Here is a 25,483-nt window from a genome sequence, read left to right on the forward strand (position 1 = left end):
TTCACGTATGGACGTCACTTTGGTTGCGACCGACCGGCCGTGCGATTGCTTCCTTTTTCAGTTTTGCGGTCGTTAGGCGTACGACCGAGCGGCCGCTTACGACCGACTCTGAATGAGGTCCCTAGTTCTTAAATTCATCAACATCTGTCTCAAACCGATCAAGCTCTTCAATTCATCAATATCGGTCTCAATCCAGCATCATCGGTCCTAATCCGATTCTGCCTATCCCTCCGCTGTTCAATAAAGACATTTACCTTACTGTCCTCACCTTTGAGCCCATCATCCTCTACAGTTCATATAACTCCTCACATCATATATGAGGGAGTCCTGGCTCAAGCCACCAGTTTCATCCACACCTCTCAAGTCTCCTCTTTACGCTCACACGTCAGGTCTGACCAATTCCTATCAAAGGTTATCAAACCTTTTAAAGAGTGGCGGTGTTGCCCATAGCAGATTCTAGCTATAATTTATCTAGTACAGTCTATAAAATTATAGTTAGAATGTCATTGGTTCCTATGAGGAACACTTCTGCTTGATCTATTAAGAAGGTTTGATAAATCCCAATACCACAGTCCCAATAATCCTCAATCGGGTCTGCAGTCTGCACCGTTTTATCAAGCTAGAAAAGATAGCTAGGACATCCCCAGACTTATGTTAGCTGTTGTTACTTATAGGCTATACTACAGCCTGAATGGGCTCTTTGGAACAAACACCTCCAGTGCCGTGAAGGAGCAAAGTCATGAATGGGACAGCCAGCTATCGGGATTGCACTGTTATGGTGCATACACACGGTCAGATTTTACTTCAGATCTGTACAATCACGATTTTAAAAATCGTTCAAATCTGAAGGAAAATCTGACATATCTGACATGTTTATCAGAGGAACGATGAACGATGCGCGTTCCCGCTTGTCAGATAATGATATCTGACATCTGATGTGTTTGCAGTCAGATTTCTCAGATTTCATTAATTTTAATACAGGCAAAAATCGTTCATAGTTCACAGTTCATGAAATCGTTGGTAAAATCGTTCAAATCGTTCGTAGTTCATCGTTCGTAGTTCATTGGGGGTCATTCAGACCCGCTCGCGAGCGCAGGAGGTTCGCAAGCGGGTCGATGTTCCCCCACTGCGCATGCGCACGACGGAGGGAGCTCCGTCGTGCGCATGCGCGAGACCCGGCGAGCGACGGGCTCTCCATCGCTCCGGGTCTCGCACCAAAGGGGGCGTGCTCTCGATGTTGATTGACAGCACGCCCCCTTTGGTGGGTGTGCCTGCCAGACGGAGGCGTTCCCATGGGAACGCCTACCGTCTGAAGCCGGCCCCACTGATATCACTAGTGATGTCAGTGGGAGTGATTTTGGCTCTGATAGAGCCAAAATCACTCCAGGGCTTGCGGCAGCGAGACCCTACCGCAGGGTCTCCGTCGCTAGCCCGATGGTCGCGATGGTCAAGACCATCGCGACCATCATCATAGACGCTCGCATATGCTGTGGGTGGGCACCCACAGCTATGCGAGCGGCCAGGAGGCCGCTCCATTTTCATGGAGGAGGGCACTGATTCAGAGCGAGCGCTCTGTTCGGCTCTGAATCAGGCCCATTGTTCGTAGTTCATCGTTTGTCTGACAGATCTGACCGTGTGTATGCACCTTTAGTTCACATGTTATCACTATGGCAGTAACAGATATTTATTAATCAGGCAGAAAAGTGACCCTCTATTAATAAGCCCATAAGTCCAGATTGCTGCAAATTCTAAATGTTAGAAATAAAAATAATAATGTAAATAATTATCATTCTGTAAGACAGGTAGGGTACGAGAAGCCTGCGCTCGGGATCCCGCGGTCATAATCCTGACGCCAGCATCCAGACCAGGTTAGAATGCGGATGTCCCCCAGGTGTAAGTAACCCTAACCGCTAACCCTACCCCTCCCTCCATGGTGCCTAAACCTAACCTCTTTTGTTTTATTAGACTGTCATCAGATCTTCATGGCATAAAATCCACCTAAGAAATTAAAATGCATTTAAAAGCCCTGGTGCTGCTGCTTACCCACACTCAGACTTGGGCAAGCAGGACCAACCCATTAAAACCAGCTACAAGGCACTGTGGTAGAGATGAAAATGAGACACAATAGTTTACACATATACTGTATATCACATACTTCCTTTTTATTCCAATGTAAGGTAAAACAGATATAGGGACCTACAGTGGGCCTGATTCAGAGCCGCTCGCAAGCAGGTCGATGTTGGTCCAGTGCACATGCGCACGACGGACCCGGCTCCGTTGTGCGCATGCGCGAGACACGGATAGCGACGGGCAAGCCGTCGCTATGGGTCTCGCTACAAAGGGGGCGTACTGTCGATGGTGAGTGACAGCACGCCCCCTTTGGTGGGCATGCCAGGGGCGTGGCTGGCCAGTCGGAGGCGTTCCCATGGGAACGCCTACCGTCTGGGGCCGGCCACACTGACATCACAAGTGATAGAGCCAAAAGCACTCCAGGGCTTGCGGCAGACGAGATCCTACCACAAGGGTCTCGTTGCAAGCCCGATGGTCGCGATGGTCTTGACCATCGCGACCATCTTTTTAGCCACTCGCTATAGCTGTGGGTGGTCACCCACAGCTATACGAGCGGCCAGGAGGCCGCTCTAAAATCAGGAAGGACGGCCCTGATTCAGAGCAAGCGCTCTGTCAGAGCGTCCGGCTCTGAATCAGGCCCTGTATTCCCACGTGTTTTATCATAGGTAAATAAGTTTTTTACATTAAATACTTTGGTAGAAAGAAAGAGGAGTGTCCCGGGAAAACTATGACTCATGGAAGAAAGAATAATATGAAAGAGAAAACAAAGTAATTGTTCTGGGCTTCCCTTTATCAGACATGATACAGTTTGTCTCTTCTATTCTCTTATTGGTTGGGGATAGAACCCATAGGTTACCCACTTGTAGTTGGGAATGTTGGCAGTATAACAAGCATGCATCTCATACACACTTGGCATCAGGAACTCTAGGCAAGATCTATGACACCAGTGGGTAACTCACCTTATACCCATCTTCCTCCTCCACAAATGCCCTGACCATAAGTCCTGGTCACCATCACACAATTGCCGCCTTAGTACCAAATTACATTATAGCGAATGTCATTGTGATGATTGTAGTGTGCCAGTGTCTGTCAGGACAGTATTAAATGTGACATGATCAGATGATTTTACCGGCAGCAAATTATCCTTGTAAATAAGTGTAAAACATTAGCAGCTGCATATACTGTATCACCCCTCTTAGACTTGGGGCTCTCAGTAAGAACCTTTGTTAATTTAATGGTCAGTCCTATTAGTATTGATTTTTCGCAAACATCCTTTTATAACTTGAACACTGCAGTAAAACACAGGACACATTTTCCCAGACTTTCATTTCCATATATGGCACAGTTCACTTCTTATCTGCTCTTCATACAGAGCAAACAACTGGATTTACTACGCTGGAACATAAATTACCTGTCACTGCACAAATGAGAGTTCTGAGACTGTGCCCTTATGCAATCATAAACATTTTTTATTTATATACATACATATATAAAAAGCAATTTTTGTTACATTTTAACAGCTGACAGAGTCAAACAGGAAGAGAAAGTGCAGAAAATGCAATGTTTATATACATTTATATTACAGCACAGGTTCATTTGTATGTCTTACACACACCTATGTATAAATACTGAGTTATATTCATAGTAGTTCCTCACTTCCTACAGACTGCATAGTAAATGGGCTTAGAAAATGTGGCACATTACTAAAGATTGCTAAGTATCAATGCGCTAAGTGGCCGTCTATCCAATCCTTTATATGGATTCCTGTATTCTGGATTGTCATAATGTATGAACATGCACCAGATAACATTAACAGGATATTTGTATTAAAGTCTTTAAGATAATGACTAGCCTTCTTAGACATGAATAATGAGACAATAATTCACAATATATGATCTGTGATCCGGAGTTACATGATATTTGTAATCATCCGTCTTATTGAAATAATAGATGTTTGTGTAGGATTTATGTAATGATTCTGTCATACTTATACCAGTGTTCCATAGATATCAATAGCGACAGCTACAATTAATATATTCCCACTGACGTACTGATAGTAAGGTTAGCGCCTCACTTTATTCTCTAGGATGTAGCACACGTGCTTTTACATTGAAATTCTGGAATATGACATCACTTTCCTAATGACTTAATACTTAATGGTAAAACAGAATAGTCACTTTAATTTTGGATCCCTAAAACACTAGGCTGCAATAGAAAACCTGCCACATACTGTGTGTGTCAACCAAAGACCTAAAACACTTGCCAATATAGGAAACAGGCACACTTGGCTTTCTAATCCTGCAGCACAACCTCTTTTGTTGTTATATGCTGTACAATGGTCAATCAATGTATTACGCCAATATGTGAAATTACTACATCGACCAGCCAAATAGGCATTAGGCTACTAGGCAGCGTTAGTTTTTAGCATCATCACAGACAAAACAGGACAAGTGTTTTTTTTGGCAAGATGATGTGTGATCAGAATGACTCTAGGGTTTACGTACCAAGCAGTGAAAAGCGTGAAGTGGACTAGTGGAGAAGTTGCCCATAGCAACCAATCAACTTAGACGTAGAATACATATATATAAGGTAGAGCAAGCAAATGGCGCACAGTGTTCAATACATTAGGTTTCCACCAACCACAAAAAAGTCAAATAAATATCGAAAAATGTGTAAAAATCACTTGCGGTGCTGCTACACAATAGTCTACAGAAAAGCACCGCAAGAGTTCTTTACACATTTTTAATTATTTATTCAACTTTGAAGCATTTATCAAGTACAGTCTATAAAATAATAGGTTGGAGCTGATTGGTTGCTATGGGCAACTTCTCCACTGGACCACCACTCCACGCTTTTCACTGCTTGGTACATAAACCCCTCTTTCTCTTATCCAAGCAACCTTACACTGTAAAGGTGAGAGGCTAAAACAAAAACTGCAATACGTGTTAGCTAAGAGAACTGACTTTGCAAACTGCTGATCTGACATTTAACTCTGGTTCCTCGTGACCACTAGCTGAGAAGTTACACTAGCATAAGTCACAGCCATTAAGCCAAAACTAAACAACAAAGCTTAGCTCAAACAAGTACATCCTGGAAAAAATATCTGCACTTACAGATTACTCCAGATAATCAAACTAATGTACATATGTGTTTTGCCATTGCTAATAATATGCAGATGTTGAAAATGCCCATTCCAATATTTGAAGGAACCAGGGTCCGACGCTCAGTTGGGCAAACGTCCGTGTTTCTAGACTCAGCGTATGACCGTGAATATGTAAGTTTTAGAGCTCTTTTTTTCTTTTTAATCGCATATTGGCCCAACATAGGTGTCTAAAGTCTAGAGTGTACCGACCTAGTTAGCGATGGGACCTGGCAAGGTGACTACATCGGCAAGTGCGTACACACTTGCCGATGCAGGGAGCTAACGTTATCGCCTGTTGGACCTGCATGCGATGTCGCTGACGACGCACGGCAACACAGATCGTCAGGGACATAGTGGGTACACACTAGACGATGTGCTCAATATGTCGCACCGATCTGCCCGATCGGATGACATTTTGTCTAGTGTGTGCCCGACATAAGATCTGTTTTGGGAGTCTGCACCTGAAGTTGGCATGTGATGCGTATTTCATATCACAGCAGAATCTGACATATAGAGACCTAGGGGTAAATTTACTAAAGTGAGAGTTTTTAGAAGTGGAGATATTGTCCATAACAACCAATCAGATTCTACTTAACATTTAACAAGCACCTTCTAGAAGATAATAGCTAGAACCTGATTGGTTGCTATGGGCAACATCTCCACTTCTAAAAAACTCTCACTTTAGTAAATGTACCCCCTGCTGTTCAAATTATTTCTCTCAGATCTGTACATTTCTCCCCCTGCTAAATCTATATACAGGGTTATAGCCACATTATAGTGACCACATGACAGTGATTTTATTTTGTTGGTAAAACAAAGCAGCAATGGTTACGTCTGAGGTAGAAAGAGAATATGTTTGGAACCGGGGTCCCTGAGGTGAAATGATTTTTTATTATCACCCATTCTGAGGTTAATGAAAAAAAAATAATAAAAAATATATATATATATATATATATATATATATATATAAATGAATGTATATATATATATATAGAGAGAGAGAACGATGCAAGCAAGCAGTGGCACTTGGAGAGTTTTCTTTTTATAAATAAAAACTGTGTATGCACATACTCACAGTGAACAGTACCAACGTTTCGGGCCACAGCTGCCTCTTTGGTACTGTTCACTGTGAGTATGTGAATACACGGTCTTTATTTATACCAGTCTCCGAGTGCCGCTGTTTGCTTGCTTGCATCGTTCTCTATTGACTACTTCCAAAGGGCAACGGAGCTCCATTCATACATGCAGGAGAGTGCAGAACGATATGGACTATAATATATACTTCAGATTGAATGAAGCAGAAGTACATTTGTACACAACTTAAAATAATTAGTCTATAAACGAAAAATAATAATAAATTAGCAGGGAAAATAGAATTTGTATTTAAAAATACTGATTTTGTGAGTAAATGTGTTAGAATTCCACAGTCAGAAGCAAATATAAAATGGCCGATAACATTACCCACACTTTCTGATAAGTCAAAATGTGGTTGGTATTGAGCAAAGCACATGTAGGGAAATATGTGTATCTAGAGCATGTCTCATACAGCTACTAAGTGCCTTTTATAATATAAGTTATTACAAATTAAAGATAAATTAACCTGAATCCGATTCCCTGAATTATATGTATTATAGTGAAATGCTTAACTTTCTGTAACCAACTAAAGCTGATGACATTGTCCATAATTTGCCAACCTAAATAATCCAACATACGTTTTCTTCAGACGCTGGACGATGCTTTATCTTCTACATCAGGCCTGGCCAACCTGTGGCTCTTTAGCTGTTGTGAAACTACAAGTCCCAGCATACCCTCTCACCCAGTGCCATAACTAGTTATGGGCGACCAGTGTCACCGCGTAGAGCACAGAGGCTCTGTGAGTGGCACCGTCGCTGCCCCACGTCCCCACGGCCCTTACTTCTGGCTAGCAGGGTGCCTGGAACGGCACCCTGCAGCCGGGATTGCTGCTGCAGCACCTGCGGAACGTCCTGTGGATGCTCCAAACAGGCTCCCTGCACAGTATATGCAGCTGATTGGGCGTCCTGAGGACACCCGGTCAGCGTTGCACTTACTGTAAATGCCGGACATGCCCACTCTGCGCTACGTAATGATGCTGCGCGCTCAGGGGCCGGCACATGGCGCAATTGTGCCATGTTACGGCTCTGCTCCCACCAACCAGACTGTAAAGCATACTGGGACTTGTAGTTTCACAACAGCTGGAGAACCACAGGTTGGCCAGACCTGTTCTACACTATCAAAGAAATGACATACCGTGCCCTCTTCAAACATTCTATTATCCAAACTTTTATCCTAAAGAGAGGTTTTTTGTAGCAAAATATAAATAAATTGCCTTGAAACATGAATGTTATTAGGACAGAGCTAAGAAGAAGCCAGCCAGAGAGAATGCTTCTCTACGCTGATGTGGCGACTCGCTTTCTGAGTCCAGCTATCAGAAAACAGTATGCTCGCTCCTCTATATGTTACAGCCCTCCAGGGCCGTAGCTAGGGTAGTGCGGCCGGTGCCATCGCACAGGGCACCGCAGGACAAGGGGCGCTGTTTGGGTCTGTCAAATTTCTGTTTATTATCATTCTCACTTGTGGCTTCCTCTTATTTCATCCCCAGCATCTCCTGGCATCTCCTATCTCTTCCCTGGCCCTTCCCCATGAAGCCATGGCCCTTTTTTGGGTGCATTATGTCCCTTTGAAAAATGAGGGGGGCGCCAATGCTCTTTCCGGCATAGGGCACCAAAAAGTCTAGCTACAGCTCTGCAGCCCTCCTACAGTGTGCTCTGGGGAAAATCCTCCAGCTTGCTGGAATTAATGTTCTCTTGGGAGAGTGAGGTCATAGTGACTATATAGTGCACCTGGCAATATGTAGTAAGGCAATACAATGACATCATAGGACCTGGCGACAGCTCCTCTGTAACTATGCGGGCCCTAATCTATTTTGCCCTAGGCCATTTTATTCTTTACTCCTAATCTCCTAATCTCTGATGATTTATTTTTTTAATACATAATATAATGGCATCTTCTATGATTCTTTGCCTCTTACATGTAAATTTGGCTACTTATTTCTAAGAATTTGTGATAGAGTCTTGTATACAATGATAATGATGATACTAGATCTCATTATATGTAATAATTAAAGGGCAACATTGAAAATATAAACTTTTTTTTAGCACATTGAAAGAACTTTTCAGACATATAATTGTACATCTATGAAATGTTATCCAATGTCTTTTCTCCTTTCACTGAAGTTAAGATCCCTTGCATTTTCTTTCTGTGTAATATTATGGTTATATCGCTGCACCATTATGACAGCTATATATTAGAGCCACGGAATCTCTTCTCTATAATAACACTTGCTCTGAGTATTGTTTGTGTCTATCCCAGTCTGGTTCCACAAGACCACAACAATTCTTACTCAGCGGGCACCTGGATTGTTTTCACACATCCGCTTGCACATTACAGGGTTTACTAGATATGGACACACTGGGCCCAAAGAGAATTACCATGGGCTTACATTACCATGGGCTTACATTACCAATTTACCTTAGGGAACTACATCCATGGGTGACCCAAGCCAAATGAATATCACTTGGTAAAAATACCACTAGTAGATAAGGTCCAAAACCAAAAATGGACCTATTCAAATCATACGTATCCATTTAAAAGCATGGCTTTCACAATGTCTCTAAGCTATTTGCTTTGGTCACCTCCACCATCACTAGACTGTTAGGGTCCATGGAGATCTCAGGCTTTTGTGGCTGTTGATGGTGGTACAGTGTAGCTTGCATGTCCACGTTGATACAGAAGAGTCCAGGCATCAGCTGCCTCTGATAGTCCTCCCATTTCTGCATCATGTCCATTAGGGAGGTATTGCTCCTTAGCCACCTGGGCAAAGACTCGCTGGCACCAAGGACTAATGGAACAGGAAGGCTCTGAGATCTCCTCAATTCCAGATGGTAGTAGAGCCTAGAACACAAGACAAAGCATAACCTATAGGATTTCCTTTCAAATTTGCACAGAGCCAAACCAAAATAGTAAAAATATGCAACAAAACAGCTCTCACAAATTCGGGGGAAGGCTGGGACCATTTCACCAGGGTTAGAAGCAGAAATAAGTGAACATTTGTGCGGTAGTACCAGTTATATGTCTACAGTAGGGTATGGATCTGCTGAAAGCAAGCGTAGATCGTGGAACAACTGCCCTCCAGGCAGTTACTACATAAGTGTTGGCTTAGCAGCATCTCCTCAATGTAAAGCGCTGAGTAATGCGTCAGGCACAGGGCGATGATATGGTACCAGATACACTGTGCCATTCTTCAACTTGCCTCAGAGATGGTATATATGGACACAGTGAGTTTAGGGAATCAGGAGGCACTATGAAAAATACCTTCACCTCCAGCCACCTGTATGATAGAAAGACTAAGGGCTCATTCACACCTATGCCCTGGAGAAATGGGTAACAACATTTAAGGTGCGCTTCACACATCATTCCACAATTATGATGATGTTAAATCACTAACTCATACTGTGGTTACTTTATGCTCCTCTTCAGCTCTGTACCTACCGACACACACTGGGGATATTGTGCCCGTCATACGCACATATACATGTAACATGACAATTTTATATAAAAAAAAAATTACAGTCCTTGGCTGTATGCATCATTAATCTTAATTCTGAACAAATCCCTGGACATGTATAATCCACTGTTGTTAGAAAACAAGAATATATGCTTGTTTATAAAACAAGAAACAAATAAATGGGGTTAATCCAATTAGGTAAGAATTGCGAGTTTGTTTCATGAAACTTGCAGACTTCACACGAATGCGTACACCCGAGAATTCTCCAATCCAATTAAAAAGGCCCATTTGCGGTACTCGCAGCGGAGGTTTGCCAAATACGATGTGAGAGAAATGCATGAAAAAGTGGGGAGACCATTCTGGATCCCCCAAAACTTATAATTTCGATAGCGTATAGAAGGCTGTTTGCGGCATTAGGAAAGTACTGAATGTTTTTAGGCTGAATTGTGGGTTTTTGTTTTCTTTTTAATGCAAAGAAAAAACAACTTTTTCCGTTTAGTCTCAAACGAAGAAATGAAAAATGCAAGAAAAAAGTAGGCAAAAGGGTGATTTTGGGGTACTTTGAGGGCACTTTGATAAATTGTAAAAAAAAATAAAAAAATACTATATAATATATATATATATATATATATATATATATATATATATAAAAAATCAACAATACCTTTTCAATTAAAACAATATTGAATTTAAATCTGGGGTGCCTAAACTAACGAAAAAGTTGATATTTGGGTAATTTGAGGTAATTTCTTAATCTCAAAAAATGACATGTAATTATTGGACTAATTAAGACAATTGGAAACTTCCAATTGCCTAATTTTGCCATTAGGGCGGGTGTCCATGGGGTCCAGCACAGTGCTCCGACATTTTAACCTTAAAATAAAAAAAATATTTTCCATCTCTCACCCTCAGGGTAAGTGTGAATGGAAAATTGTGAATTCACTCTGACTGGGACAGTGCGAGTTGCTAATTGGGTTGCTATGCAAATTCCAAGAGAAAATAGCAACTCACACCTCACAATTCACACCTCATTGGATTGACCCCAATGTCTGTTCATCTTAGCACTGGCCCTGCAGAGGACATGGCATTTTCCCTATATAGGGACTAATAGCTGTACACAGAACACCCCTTTGGGATCATCATATGTCTTTGTGAGATACGCTCCATAGGAAATTTTGAATCACTGAGTAATGTGGCCATTATGTTAGATTGTGCAGTTCGGAACTCAAATGTACCACGTAAATGATGTATGCTGGGAAGCTAATAGCGTGCAGGAAAGTAACAAAGGAAAACAAATTTGTTTTGTTTTTGGTATGATTAACCATTTACAATGAAATGCATAAAACTGAACTGTATTACCGTCCCAAGTCATGTCATAGAGTGGAAATCTCCTGTATTGGCCGCACCTTAGAGCTAAACTTGAAGAAATTAGTTGAATCTCCTTAAGCACTGACAGAAGCTGACGTAACCACTGTAATTATATCACACTTTCTGTCTTTGATCCTTTACATGCTCATGGGCTAATTATATGGCTGCTGGTAAGTCCCTGACATAATGTATAGTTCTCCAATGACATTTCACCTAGACAAAGGTATAACATGGAACTTAGATAATCCCTAACTCATACCCAATGGAATCTTTACATAAGGACACACAGTGTTCCCAATCATCATTATTTGGAATATTATTATTATGAAGAGAAAGTTTTCAGCTATGAGTACAATATGATGCAGCAAGAATGTGTACAATAATAGTCCTGGTACCAGTAATGATTACTCAGAATACTCCCTATGTGTATGAAAAGCCGCTCACTTATACAGTTCTCTAATTTTATATATATTTCTATATTTTATATATATTAATATTTTGTTGCCCCACTTCCGGGAGTTAATCACTTATCCATATTCACATCATTGAATGTTATGTTTTTCTAATAAATTAATTGTCATTAATTATTATATGTGTGGATCCCTATGTGTATAGTGCCACCTATTTTCTTTTATTTGATGCTCAAGAATGAGTGTAATTGCTTGGGTCACTATCAGGTGAGTAGTTGGGAGAAGACCTCTCTAATACACCGTGTACAGTCATCTTCTAATCGCTGTAAAAGTAACCTGGACCCAATATAGCCAATGGGTCTCATCCATTTGCCCCCATGTAGGTGAAAAAGTAATACTGTAGCTGGATCAGGGTCCAGAAAGTAATGGGTGTTTGTGAACCTCTAAAGTTGATGACACCTAGGTACACTGGTGACACTAGGTAATCTGGTGACACCTAGGTACGCTGGTGACACTTGGTACGCTGATGACACTAGGTAATCTGGTGACACCTAGGTACGCTGGTGACACTTGGTACGCTGATGACACTAGGAAATCTGGTGACACCTAGGTAGGCTGGTGACACTAGGTATGCTGGTGACAATAGATACGCTGGTGACACTAGATATGCTGGTGACACTATGTACACTGGTGACACTATATATGCTGGTAACACCTAGGTATGCTGGTGACACTAGGTATGCTGGTGACACTAGGTACGCAAGTGACACTAGGTATGCTGGTGACACTAGGTACGCAAGTGACACTAGGTATGCTGGTGACATCTAGGTACGCTGGTGACACCTAAGTACGCTGGTGACACTAGGTATGCTGGTGACACTAGGTACGCTGGTGACACTAGGCAATCTGGTGACACCTAGGTACGCTGGTGAGATTAGGTATGCTGGTGACACTAGGTACGCAAGTGACACTAGGTATGCTGGTGACACCTAGGTATGCTGGTGACACTAGGTATGCTGGTGACACTAGGCAATCTGGTGACACCTAGGTATGCTGGTGACACCTAAGTACGCTGATGACACTAGGTATCCTGGTGACACTAGGCAATCTGGTGACACCTAGGTACGCTGGTGACATTAGGTATGCTGGTGACACTAGATATGCTGGTGACACCTAGTTACACTGGTGACACCTAAGTACGCTGGTGACACTAGGTATGCTGGTGACACTAGGTACGCTGGTGACACTAGGCAATCTGGTGACACCTAGGTATGCTGGTGACACTAGGTATGCTGGTGACACTAGGTACGCTGGTGACACTAGGCAATCTGGTGACACCTAGGTACGCTGGTGACATTAGGTATGCTGGTGACACTAGGTACGGAAGTGACACTAGATATGCTGGTGACACCTAGGTACGCTGGTGACACCTAAGTACGCTGGTGACACTAGGTATGCTGGTGACACTAGGTACGCTGGTGACACTAGGCAATCTGGTGACACCTAGGTACGCTGGTGACACCTAGGTACGCTGGTGACACTAGGTATGCTGGTGACACTAGGTACGCAAGTGACACTAGATATGCTGGTGACACCTAGGTACGCTGGTGGGATTAGGTATGCTGGTGACACTAGGTACGCAAGTGACACTAGATATGCTGGTGACACTATGTACGCTGGTGACACTAGGCAATCTGGTGACACCTAGGTATGCTGGTGACACTAGGTACGCTGGTGACACTAGGTATGCTGGTGACACTAGGTACGCTGGTGATACTAGGTATGTTGATGACACTAGGAAATCTGGTGACACCTAGGTAGGCTGGTGACACTAGGTATGCTGGTGACAATAGATACGCTGGTGACACTAGATATGCTGGTAACACCTAGGTATGCTGGTGACACTAGGTATGCTGGTGACACTAGGTGCGCAAGTGACACTAGGTATGCTGGTGACACCTAGGTACGCTGGTGACACTAGGTATGCTGGTGACACTAGGCAATCTGGTGACACCTAGATACGCTGGTGACACCTAAGTACGCTGGTGACACTAGGTATGCTGGTGACACTAGGCAATCTGGAAACATCTAGGTACGCTGGTGACATTAGGTACGCTGGTGACACTAGATACGCAAGTGACACTAGATATGCTGGTGACACCAAGGTACGCTGGTGACACCTAAGTACGCTGGTGACACTAGGTATGCTGGTGACACTAGGTACGCTGGTGACACTAGGCAATCTGGTGACACCTAGGTACGCTGGTGAGATTAGGTATGCTGGTGACACTAGGTACGCAAGTGACAATAGATATGCTGGTGACACTAGGTACGCTGGTGATACTAGGTATGTTGATGACACTAGGAAATCTGGTGACACCTAGGTAGGCTGGTGACACTAGGTATGCTGGTGACAATAGATACGCTGGTGACACTAGATATGCTGGTAACACCTAGGTATGCTGGTGACACTAGGTATGCTGGTTACACTAGGTACGCTGGTGACAATAGATACGCTGGTGACACTAGATATGCTGGTAACACCTAGGTATGCTGGTGACACTAGGTGCGCAAGTGACACTAGGTGCGCAAGTGACACTAGGTATGCTGGTGACACTAGGCAATCTGGTGACACCTAGGTACGCTGGTGACACCTAAGTACGCTGGTGACACTAGGTATGCTGGTGACACTAGGCAATATGGTGACACCTAGGTACGCTGGTGACATTAGGTATGCTGGTGACACTAGGTACGCAAGTGACACTAGATATGCTGGTGACACCTAGGTATGCTGGTGACACCCAAGTACGCTGGTGACACTAGGTATGCTGGTGACACTAGGTACGCTGGTGACACTAGGCAATCTGCTGACACCTAGGTACGCTGGTGACACTAGGTATGCTGGTGACACTAGGTACGCTGGTGACACTAGGTATGTTGATGACACTAGGAAATCTGGTGACACCTAGGTAGGCTGGTGACACTAGGTATGCTGGTGACAATAGATACGCTGGTGACACTAGATATGCTGGTGACACTATGTACACTGGTGACACTATATATGCTGGTAACACCTAGGTATGCTGGTGACACTAGGTATGCTGGTGACACTAGGTATGCAAGTGACACTAGGTATGCTGGTGACACTAGGTACGCAAGTGACACTAGGTATGCTGGTGACACTAGGCAATCTGGTGACACTAGGTACGCTGGTGACATTAGGTATGCTGGTGACACTAGGTACGCAAGTGACACTAGATATGCTGGTGACACCTAGGTACGCTGGTGACACCTAAGTACGCTGGTGACACTAGGTATGCTGGTGACACTAGGTACGCTGGTGACACTAGGTACGCTGGTGACACTAGGCAATCTGGTGACACCTAGGTATGCTGGTGACACTAGGTACGCTGGTGACACTAGGTATGCTGGTGACACTAGATATGCTGGTAACACCTAGGTATGCTGGTGACACTAGGCAATCTGGTGACACCTAGGTACGCTGGTGACACCTAAGTACGCTGGTGACACTAGGTATGCTGGTGACACTAGGCAATATGGTGACACCTAGGTACGCTGGTGACATTAGGTATGCTGGTGACACTAGATATGCTGGTGACACCTAGGTATGCTGGTGACACCCAAGTACGCTGGTGACACTAGGTATGCTGGTGACACTAGGTACGCTGGTGACACTAGGTATGTTGATGACACTAGGAAATCTGGTGACACCTAGGTAGGCTGGTGACACTAGGTATGCTGGTGACAATAGATACGCTGGTGACACTAGATATGCTGGTGACACTATGTACACTGGTGACACTATATATGCTGGTAACACCTAGGTATGCTGGTGACACTAGGTATGCTGGTGACACTAGGTATGCAAGTGACACTAGGTATGCTGGTGACACTAGGTACGCAAGTGACACTAGGTATGCTGGTGACACTAGGCAATCTGGTGACACTAGGTACGCTGGTGACATTAGGTATGCTGGTGACACTAGGTACGCAAGTGACACTAGATATGCTGGTGACACCTAGGTACGCTGGTGACACCTAAGTACGCTGGTGACACTAGGTATGCTGGTGACACTAGGTACGCTGGTGACACTAGGTAATCTGGTGACACCTAGGTATGCTGGTGACACTAGGTACGCTGGTGACACTAGGTATGCTGGTGACACTAGGTACGCTGGTGACACTAGGCAATCTGGTGACACCTAGGTACGCTGGTGACATTAGGTATGCTGGTGACACTAGGTACGGAAGTGACACTAGATATGCTGGTGACACCTAGATACGCTGGTGACACCTAAGTACGCTGGTGACACTAGGTATGCTGGTGACACTAGGTACGCTGGTGACACTAGGCAATCTGGTGACACCTAGGTACGCTGGTGACACTAGGTACGCTGGTGACACTAGGTACGCTGGTGACACTAGGTATGTTGATGACACTAGGAAATCTGGTGACACCTAGGTAGGCTGGTGACACTAGGTATGCTGGTGACAATAGATACGCTGGTGACACTAGATATGCTGGTGACACTATGTACACTGGTGACACTATATATGCTGGTAACACCTAGGTATGCTGGTGACACTAGGTATGCTGGTGACACTAGGTATGCAAGTGACACTAGGTATGCTGGTGACACTAGGCAATCTGGTGACACTAGGTACGCTGGTGACATTAGGTATGCTGGTGACACTAGGTACGCAAGTGACACTAGATATGCTGGTGACACCTAGGTACGCTGGTGACACCTAAGTACGCTGGTGACACTAGGTACGCTGGTGACACTAGGCAATCTGGTGACACCTAGGTATGCTGGTGACACTAGGTACGCTGGTGACACTAGGTATGCTGGTGACACTAGGTACGCTGGTGACACTAGGCAATCTGGTGACACCTAGGTACGCTGGTGACATTAGGTATGCTGGTGACACTAGGTACGGAAGTGACACTAGATATGCTGGTGACACCTAGATACGCTGGTGACACCTAAGTACGCTGGTGACACTAGGTATGCTGGTGACACTAGGTACGCTGGTGACACTAGGCAATCTGGTGACACCTAGGTACGCTGGTGACACCTAGGTACGCTGGTGACACTAGGTATGCTGGTGACACTAGGTACGCAAGTGACACTAGATATGCTGGTGACACCTAGGTACGCTGGTGGGATTAGGTATGCTGGTGACACTATGTACGCTGGTGACACTAGGCAATCTGGTGACACCTAGGTATGCTGGTGACACTAGGTACGCTGGTGACACTAGGTATGCTGGTGACACTAGGTACGCTGGTGATACTAGGTATGTTGATGACACTAGGAAATCTGGTGACACCTAGGTAGGCTGGTGACACTAGGTATGCTGGTGACAATAGATACGCTGGTGACACTAGATATGCTGGTAACACCTAGGTATGCTGGTGACACTAGGTATGCTGGTGACACTAGGTGCGCAAGTGACACTAGGTATGCTGGTGACACTAGGCAATCTGGTGACACCTAGGTACGCTGGTGACACCTAAGTACGCTGGTGACACTAGGTATGCTGGTGACACTAGGCAATCTGGTGACACCTAGGTACGCTGGTGACATTAGGTATGCTGGTGACACTAGATATGCTGGTGACACCTAGGTACACTGGTGACACCTAAGTACGCTGGTGACACTAGGTATGCTGGTGACACTAGGTACGCTGGTGACACTAGGCAATCTGGTGACACCTAGGTACGCTGGTGAGATTAGGTATGCTGGTGACACTAGGTACGCAAGTGACACTAGATATGCTGGTGACACTAGGTACGCTGGTGATACTAGGTATGTTGATGACACTAGGAAATCTGGTGACACCTAGGTAGGCTGGTGACACTAGGTATGCTGGTGACAATAGATACGCTGGTGACACTAGATATGCTGGTAACACCTAGGTATGCTGGTGACACTAGGTATGCTGGTGACAATAGGTGCGCAAGTGACACTAGGTATGCTGGTGACACCTAGGTATGCTGGTGACACTAGGTATGCTGGTGACACTAGGCAATCTGGTGACACCTAGGTACGCTGGTGACACCTAAGTACGCTGGTGACACTAGGTATGCTGGTGACACTAGGCAATATGGTGACACCTAGGTACGCTGGTGACATTAGGTATGCTGGTGACACTAGGTACGCAAGTGACACTAGATATGCTGGTGACACCTAGGTATGCTGGTGACACCCAAGTACGCTGGTGACACTAGGTATGCTGGTGACACTAGGTACGCTGGTGACACTAGGTACGCTGGTGACACTAGGTATGCTGGTGACACTAGGTACGCTGGTGACACTAGGTATGCTGGTGACACTAGGTACGCTGGTGACACTAGGCAATCTGGTGACACCTAGGTACGCTGGTGACATTAGGTATGCTGGTGACACTAGGTACGGAAGTGACACTAGATATGCTGGTGACACCTAGATACGCTGGTGACACCTAAGTACGCTGGTGACACTAGGTATGCTGGTGACACTAGGTACGCTGGTGACACTAGGCAATCTGGTGACACCTAGGTACGCTGGTGACACTAGGTACGCTGGTGACACTAGGTACGCTGGTGACACTAGGTATGTTGATGACACTAGGAAATCTGGTGACACCTAGGTAGGCTGGTGACACTAGGTATGCTGGTGACAATAGATACGCTGGTGACACTAGATATGCTGGTGACACTATGTACACTGGTGACACTATATATGCTGGTAACACCTAGGTATGCTGGTGACACTAGGTATGCTGGTGACACTAGGTATGCAAGTGACACTAGGTATGCTGGTGACACTAGGCAATCTGGTGACACTAGGTACGCTGGTGACATTAGGTATGCTGGTGACACTAGGTACGCAAGTGACACTAGATATGCTGGTGACACCTAGGTACGCTGGTGACACCTAAGTACGCTGGTGACACTAGGTATGCTGGTGACACTAGGTACGCTGGTGACACTAGGCAATCTGGTGACACCTAGGTATGCTGGTGACACTAGGTACGCTGGTGACACTAGGTATGCTGGTGACACTAGGTACGCTGGTGACACTAGGCAATCTGGTGACACCTAGGTACGCTGGTGACATTAGGTATGCTGGTGACACTAGGTACGGAAGTGACACTAGATATGCTGGTGACACCTAGATACGCTGGTGACACCTAAGTACGCTGGTGACACTAGGTATGCTGGTGACACTAGGTACGCTGGTGACACTAGGCAATCTGGTGACACCTAGGTACGCTGGTGACACCTAGGTACGCTGGTGACACTAGGTATGCTGGTGACACTAGGTACGCAAGTGACACTAGATATGCTGGTGACACCTAGGTACGCTGGTGGGATTAGGTATGCTGGTGACACTATGTACGCTGGTGACACTAGGCAATCTGGTGACACCTAGGTATGCTGGTGACACTAGGTACGCTGGTGACACTAGGTATGCTGGTGACACTAGGTACGCTGGTGATACTAGGTATGTTGATGACACTAGGAAATCTGGTGACACCTAGGTAGGCTGGTGACACTAGGTATGCTGGTGACAATAGATACGCTGGTGACACTAGATATGCTGGTAACACCTAGGTATGCTGGTGAAACTAGGCATGCTGGTGACACTAGGTGCGCAAGTGACACTAGGTATGCTGGTGACACTAGGCAATCTGGTGACACCTAGGTACGCTGGTGACACCTAAGTACGCTGGTGACACTAGGTATGCTGGTGACACTAGGCAATCTGGTGACACCTAGGTACGCTGGTGACATTAGGTATGCTGGTGACACTAGATATGCTGGTGACACCTAGGTACACTGGTGACACCTAAGTACGCTGGTGACACTAGGTATGCTGGTGACACTAGGTACGCTGGTGACACTAGGCAATCTGGTGACACCTAGGTACGCTGGTGAGATTAGGTATGCTGGTGACACTAGGTACGCAAGTGACACTAGATATGCTGGTGACACTAGGTACGCTGGTGATACTAGGTATGTTGATGACACTAGGAAATCTGGTGACACCTAGGTAGGCTGGTGACACTAGGTATGCTGGTGACAATAGATACGCCGGTGACACTAGATATGCTGGTAACACCTAGGTATGCTGGTGACACTAGGTATGCTGGTGACAATAGGTGCGCAAGTGACACTAGGTATGCTGGTGACACCTAGGTATGCTGGTGACACTAGGTATGCTGGTGACACTAGGCAATCTGGTGACACCTAGGTACGCTGGTGACACCTAAGTACGCTGGTGACACTAGGTATGCTGGTGACACTAGGCAATATGGTGACACCTAGGTACGCTGGTGACATTAGGTATGCTGGTGACACTAGGTACGCAAGTGACACTAGATATGCTGGTGACACCTAGGTATGCTGGTGACACCCAAGTACGCTGGTGACACTAGGTATGCTGGTGACACTAGGTACGCTGGTGACACTAGGTATGTTGATGACACTAGGAAATCTGGTGACACCTAGGTAGGCTGGTGACACTAGGTATGCTGGTGACAATAGATACGCTGGTGACACTAGATATGCTGGTGACACTATGTACACTGGTGACACTATATATGCTGGTAACACCTAGGTATGCTGGTGACACTAGGTATGCTGGTGACACTAGGTATGCAAGTGACACTAGGTATGCTGGTGACACTAGGTACGCAAGTGACACTAGGTATGCTGGTGACACTAGGCAATCTGGTGACACTAGGTACGCTGGTGACATTAGGTATGCTGGTGACACTAGGTACGCAAGTGACACTAGATATGCTGGTGACACCTAGGTACGCTGGTGACACCTAAGTACGCTGGTGACACTAGGTATGCTGGTGACACTAGGTACGCTGGTGACACTAGGCAATCTGGTGACACCTAGGTATGCTGGTGACACTAGGTACGCTGGTGACACTAGGTATGCTGGTGACACTAGGTACGCTGGTGACACTAGGCAATCTGGTGACACCTAGGTACGCTGGTGACATTAGGTATGCTGGTGACACTAGGTACGGAAGTGACACTAGATATGCTGGTGACACCTAGATACGCTGGTGACACCTAAGTACGCTGGTGACACTAGGTATGCTGGTGACACTAGGTACGCTGGTGACACTAGGCAATCTGGTGACACCTAGGTACGCTGGTGACACTAGGTACGCTGGTGACACTAGGTATGTTGATGACACTAGGAAATCTGGTGACACCTAGGTAGGCTGGTGACACTAGGTATGCTGGTGACAATAGATACGCTGGTGACACTAGATATGCTGGTGACACTATGTACACTGGTGACACTATATATGCTGGTGACACTAGGTATGCTGGTGACACTAGGTATGCAAGTGACACTAGGTATGCTGGTGACACTAGGCAATCTGGTGACACTAGGTACGCTGGTGACATTAGGTATGCTGGTGACACTAGGTACGCAAGTGACACTAGATATGCTGGTGACACCTAGGTACGCTGGTGACACCTAAGTACGCTGGTGACACTAGGTATGCTGGTGACACTAGGTACGCTGGTGACACTAGGCAATCTGGTGACACTAGGCAATCTGGTGACACCTAGGTATGCTGGTGACACTAGGTACGCTGGTGACACTAGGTATGCTGGTGACACTAGGCAATCTGGTGACACTAGGCAATCTGGTGACACCTAGGTACGCTGGTGACATTAGGTATGCTGGTGACACTAGGTACGGAAGTGACACTAGATATGCTGGTGACACCTAGATACGCTGGTGACACCTAAGTACGCTGGTGACACTAGGTATGCTGGTGACACTAGGTACGCTGGTGACACTAGGCAATCTGGTGACACCTAGGTACGCTGGTGACACCTAGGTACGCTGGTGACACTAGGTATGCTGGTGACACTAGGTACGCAAGTGACACTAGATATGCTGGTGACACCTAGGTACGCTGGTGGGATTAGGTATGCTGGTGACACTATGTACGCTGGTGACACTAGGCAATCTGGTGACACCTAGGTATGCTGGTGACACTAGGTACGCTGGTGACACTAGGTATGCTGGTGACACTAGGTACGCTGGTGATACTAGGTATGTTGATGACACTAGGAAATCTGGTGACACCTAGGTAGGCTGGTGACACTAGGTATGCTGGTGACAATAGATACGCTGGTGACACTAGATATGCTGGTAACACCCAGGTATGCTGGTGACACTAGGTATGCTGGTGACACTAGGTGCGCAAGTGACACTAGGTATGCTGGTGACACTAGGCAATCTGGTGACACCTAGGTACGCTGGTGACACCTAAGTACGCTGGTGACACTAGGTATGCTGGTGACACTAGGCAATCTGGTGACACCTAGGTACGCTGGTGACATTAGGTATGCTGGTGACACTAGATATGCTGGTGACACCTAGGTACACTGGTGACACCTAAGTACGCTGGTGACACTAGGTATGCTGGTGACACTAGGTACGCTGGTGACACTAGGCAATCTGGTGACACCTAGGTACGCTGGTGAGATTAGGTATGCTGGTGACACTAGGTACGCAAGTGACACTAGATATGCTGGTGACACTAGGTACGCTGGTGATACTAGGTATGTTGATGACACTAGGAAATCTGGTGACACCTAGGTAGGCTGGTGACACTAGGTATGCTGGTGACAATAGATACGCTGGTGACACTAGATATGCTGGTAACACCTAGGTATGCTGGTGACACTAGGTATGCTGGTGACAATAGGTGCGCAAGTGACACTAGGTATGCTGGTGACACCTAGGTATGCTGGTGACACTAGGTATGCTGGTGACACTAGGCAATCTGGTGACACCTAGGTACGCTGGTGATACCTAAGTACGCTGGTGACACTAGGCAATCTGGTGACACCTAGGTACGCTGGTGACATTAGGTATGCTGGTGACACTAGGTACGCAAGTGACACTAGATATGCTGGTGACACCTAGGTACGCTGGTGACACCTAAGTACGCTGGTGACACTAGGTATGCTGGTGACACTAGGTACGCTGGTGACACTAGGTATGTTGATGACACTAGGAAATCTGGTGACAAATCTGGTAGGCTGGTGACACTAGGTATGCAAGTGACACTAGGTATGCTGGTGACACTTGGTACGCTGGTGACATTAGGTATGCTGGTGACACTAGGTACGCAAGTGACACTAGGTATGCTGGTGACACTAGGTACGCTGGTGACACTAGGCAATCTGGTGACACCTAGGTATGCTGGTGACATTAGGTACGCTGGTGACACTAAGTACGCTAGTGAAACTAGGTACGCTGGTTACACTAGGTACGCTGGTGACACTAGATATGCTGGTGACACTAGGTACGCTGGTGACACTAATATGGTGACACTAGGTACGCTGGTGAAACTAAGATGGTGACACTAGGTATACTGGTGACACTAGGTACGCTGGTGACACTAATATGGTGACACTAGGTATGCTGGTGACACTAGGTATGCTGGTGACACTAGGTACGCTATGCCAACTTAAGAAACTCACAAACCTACAACATTGGCTTGCATTGTAGCAATGTCTTACGGATATTAGATTTGCAATATAATTATGGAGCTCTATAGGGGCACTCATTACGCATGTTGTACACTATGCTGCAGAGGCTTTCAGGACAGCTTCTAATACTAAACTTAAATATAAAGTTCAAGGTTTTGCACAATACTTTTACCAGGTATTGTTTTCAAAGTCAATATGACCCCTTAGAGAATGCTGCAATAGCAGACCTGAAATAATGCACTCACTACTAACATATACAAGTGCCTGGTGCTCTTATAACAATATGTGTAATGCTGGGTACACACTGTATGATGTATTGTTCATATAGCCATAGAAGATGAGATATTGTTTAGTGCACTGGCTCGTGTGTACACACAATATATATGTGAACGACATCATTCACAGATATACCGTGTCGGTCGTGCAGCATGGCAGATGCGATATATCTTGCAGATGTATGGTGCTCTTCAGCCGGTTTGTACGGGCGACCCACCGACCGAACCGTTAAACTGGCCATAGGTACCGCTGACAATGACATCACAAAGGGCGGGCCAATTGGAATGTGTTTATGCTTAAACAAATCGGTCAGCAGGACGGTCAGCATGCCGCTGGGTCGGCCAGGTGTGTACCCCACACAGGGGTTAAAGTAGACCGCCGGAACGGGGGGGAACTGCGTTCCGTCACTTCTATTTGGAGACGGAAATTTGGAGTAAATTTCCGTCACTTCTATTTGGAGACGGGGGGTGAGTTCCACCACTCCTGTAGGACCACTTGAAGCACTGACCCCACATGAGTGTTGGTTTTAATGTCAGTAGATGATTAAACAATATAGCGATGTATACCTGGCTGATATGTGGCTCCCCAGTCTTTTCTTTGCGTTCCTCAGCACATAGTGACATACTTTGCGGGTCTGATCTTTTATCCACCGGATATCCTCTGGAACATCAGGAAGCCATTCTAGAAGCCTGCACACAGTAGGTGACAATACATAATTAAAATAAATAGTAGGTGAAAGCAAATAACACCAAACTTAATAGGCTATTCATTACCTGACAGTGAAGGACAGTGCAGATTCCAGGGGCAGAGTGTATGGCAGCATCATGGCAGATGCTAAGCGTACAGGCAGCAAGTTGGATATTGATAGGTACATACTGCGCTTCTCTGTACAGGCCTCCAAGAGAGCTGGTGGAGAGAGACAGTGTTAGCTCTTTAAGTCAAATGGGGAGTAGCACACAATGGGCAATCCCGTCAGGCTGTCACGCTTGGACTGTGTGAACATCTCTCACTGGTTCTGTGAAGTCTAACGTGTGGAGTAGTCAGCAGTCAGTGTGCAGTCTCTATAGGGTTACAAAGTATCTATAAAAGGTATATAGCATGCATGCTGTAAGTGTGGAAAGTGACTTAATATTCTTCACCTTCAACACAAAGTACAGATACATGACAAACACAAGGAAAGTATTTCTACAATAAGTATCTTCCTCTGTTGTTTTGTCACACGTACTTCACTACTGATTGTGTATCATTCCTGTACAATGAGATCTTGTATATACCTGTAATAGGTGTATGTTATATTCTTACCCTGGTTTAGTCTCTGGGGAAGATGCTCAAACACATGATCCTCAGCCTCCTCTGCAGTGATACTTTCTGCCTCCTGCTCCTCCCTTTCACTGTTCTCTTCATTCTGATTGGCAGGAGCCGGCAGGGACAGGCATCTCATAGGCCGTGGCCGATCCAGCAGCCCTGTGACAGTAACACACATCTCCATATTATTTCTTGCTAAACTAATAAAGTAAGTGAACAAATCAATTACAACTGTATCGATGTAGTTATCCGTATTTATATCTGGACATTTCTTCATTCAAAATCCAAAAATAAAATGCCGATGACATAGGCTTTCATAAACATAATGCAAAGCCAGTAGAGGGCGCTAGAACATCTAGCTGTATATTATATACACGTAATAGCTACTTTTTTATTTACTATACTTGGTGCTGTTATATTTACTATGTATTTCATATGCATTTGTATATATACATACCATTCCTCTTTAAGAAATGTAGAGCATCTCTGTACCCCTGTTTACACATGTCTTTCAGCACCTACAGAACATAATACAGAGAGGAAAGATTACCCCAATGCACAGAGGTTCCTTTCCATTGCAGTATTGAGGTAGCTGCTTCAAAGCATACAGAGCTCTATTTACTATTGTACTTAGTGGCCAGGGGCCCTGTGTTTGGAGCAGCGCAGAGCCTTATGTAAGGAAGATAAGCAGCACATCACATGGTAATCATTAATCTCATTACTATGTATGTACGCCTTCAACCTATCCCAAGCCATCATTTGTGCTGCTATAT

General features: G+C 45.4%; 1 protein-coding gene across 3 annotated transcripts in view; it reads right to left on the reverse strand.

Moving 5' to 3' along the window:
* Window positions 1–3,516: 3,516 nt before the first annotated feature.
* Window positions 3,517–25,483, reverse strand: part of PNPLA2 (patatin like domain 2, triacylglycerol lipase) — a 57,398-nt gene continuing 35,431 nt past the window's right edge. For all 3 annotated transcript variants that reach the window (XM_088470992.1, XM_088470990.1, XM_088470991.1), the window contains exons 6-10: window positions 25,168–25,228; window positions 24,708–24,869; window positions 24,179–24,311; window positions 23,972–24,094; window positions 3,517–9,184 (exon numbers count right to left, since the gene is read on the reverse strand). In XM_088470992.1, coding sequence (XP_088327118.1) covers window positions 8,893–9,184; window positions 23,972–24,094; window positions 24,179–24,311; window positions 24,708–24,869; window positions 25,168–25,228 — 771 coding nt within the window. In that variant the 3' untranslated portion in view covers window positions 3,517–8,892. The remainder of the gene's footprint in view (window positions 9,185–23,971; window positions 24,095–24,178; window positions 24,312–24,707; window positions 24,870–25,167; window positions 25,229–25,483) is intronic.

The sequence above is a fragment of the Taudactylus pleione genome, unplaced genomic scaffold, assembly GCF_031769625.1.
Source record: "Taudactylus pleione unplaced genomic scaffold, aTauple2 ptg000109l, whole genome shotgun sequence".
NCBI classification, from domain to species: Eukaryota; Metazoa; Chordata; class Amphibia; order Anura; family Myobatrachidae; genus Taudactylus; species Taudactylus pleione.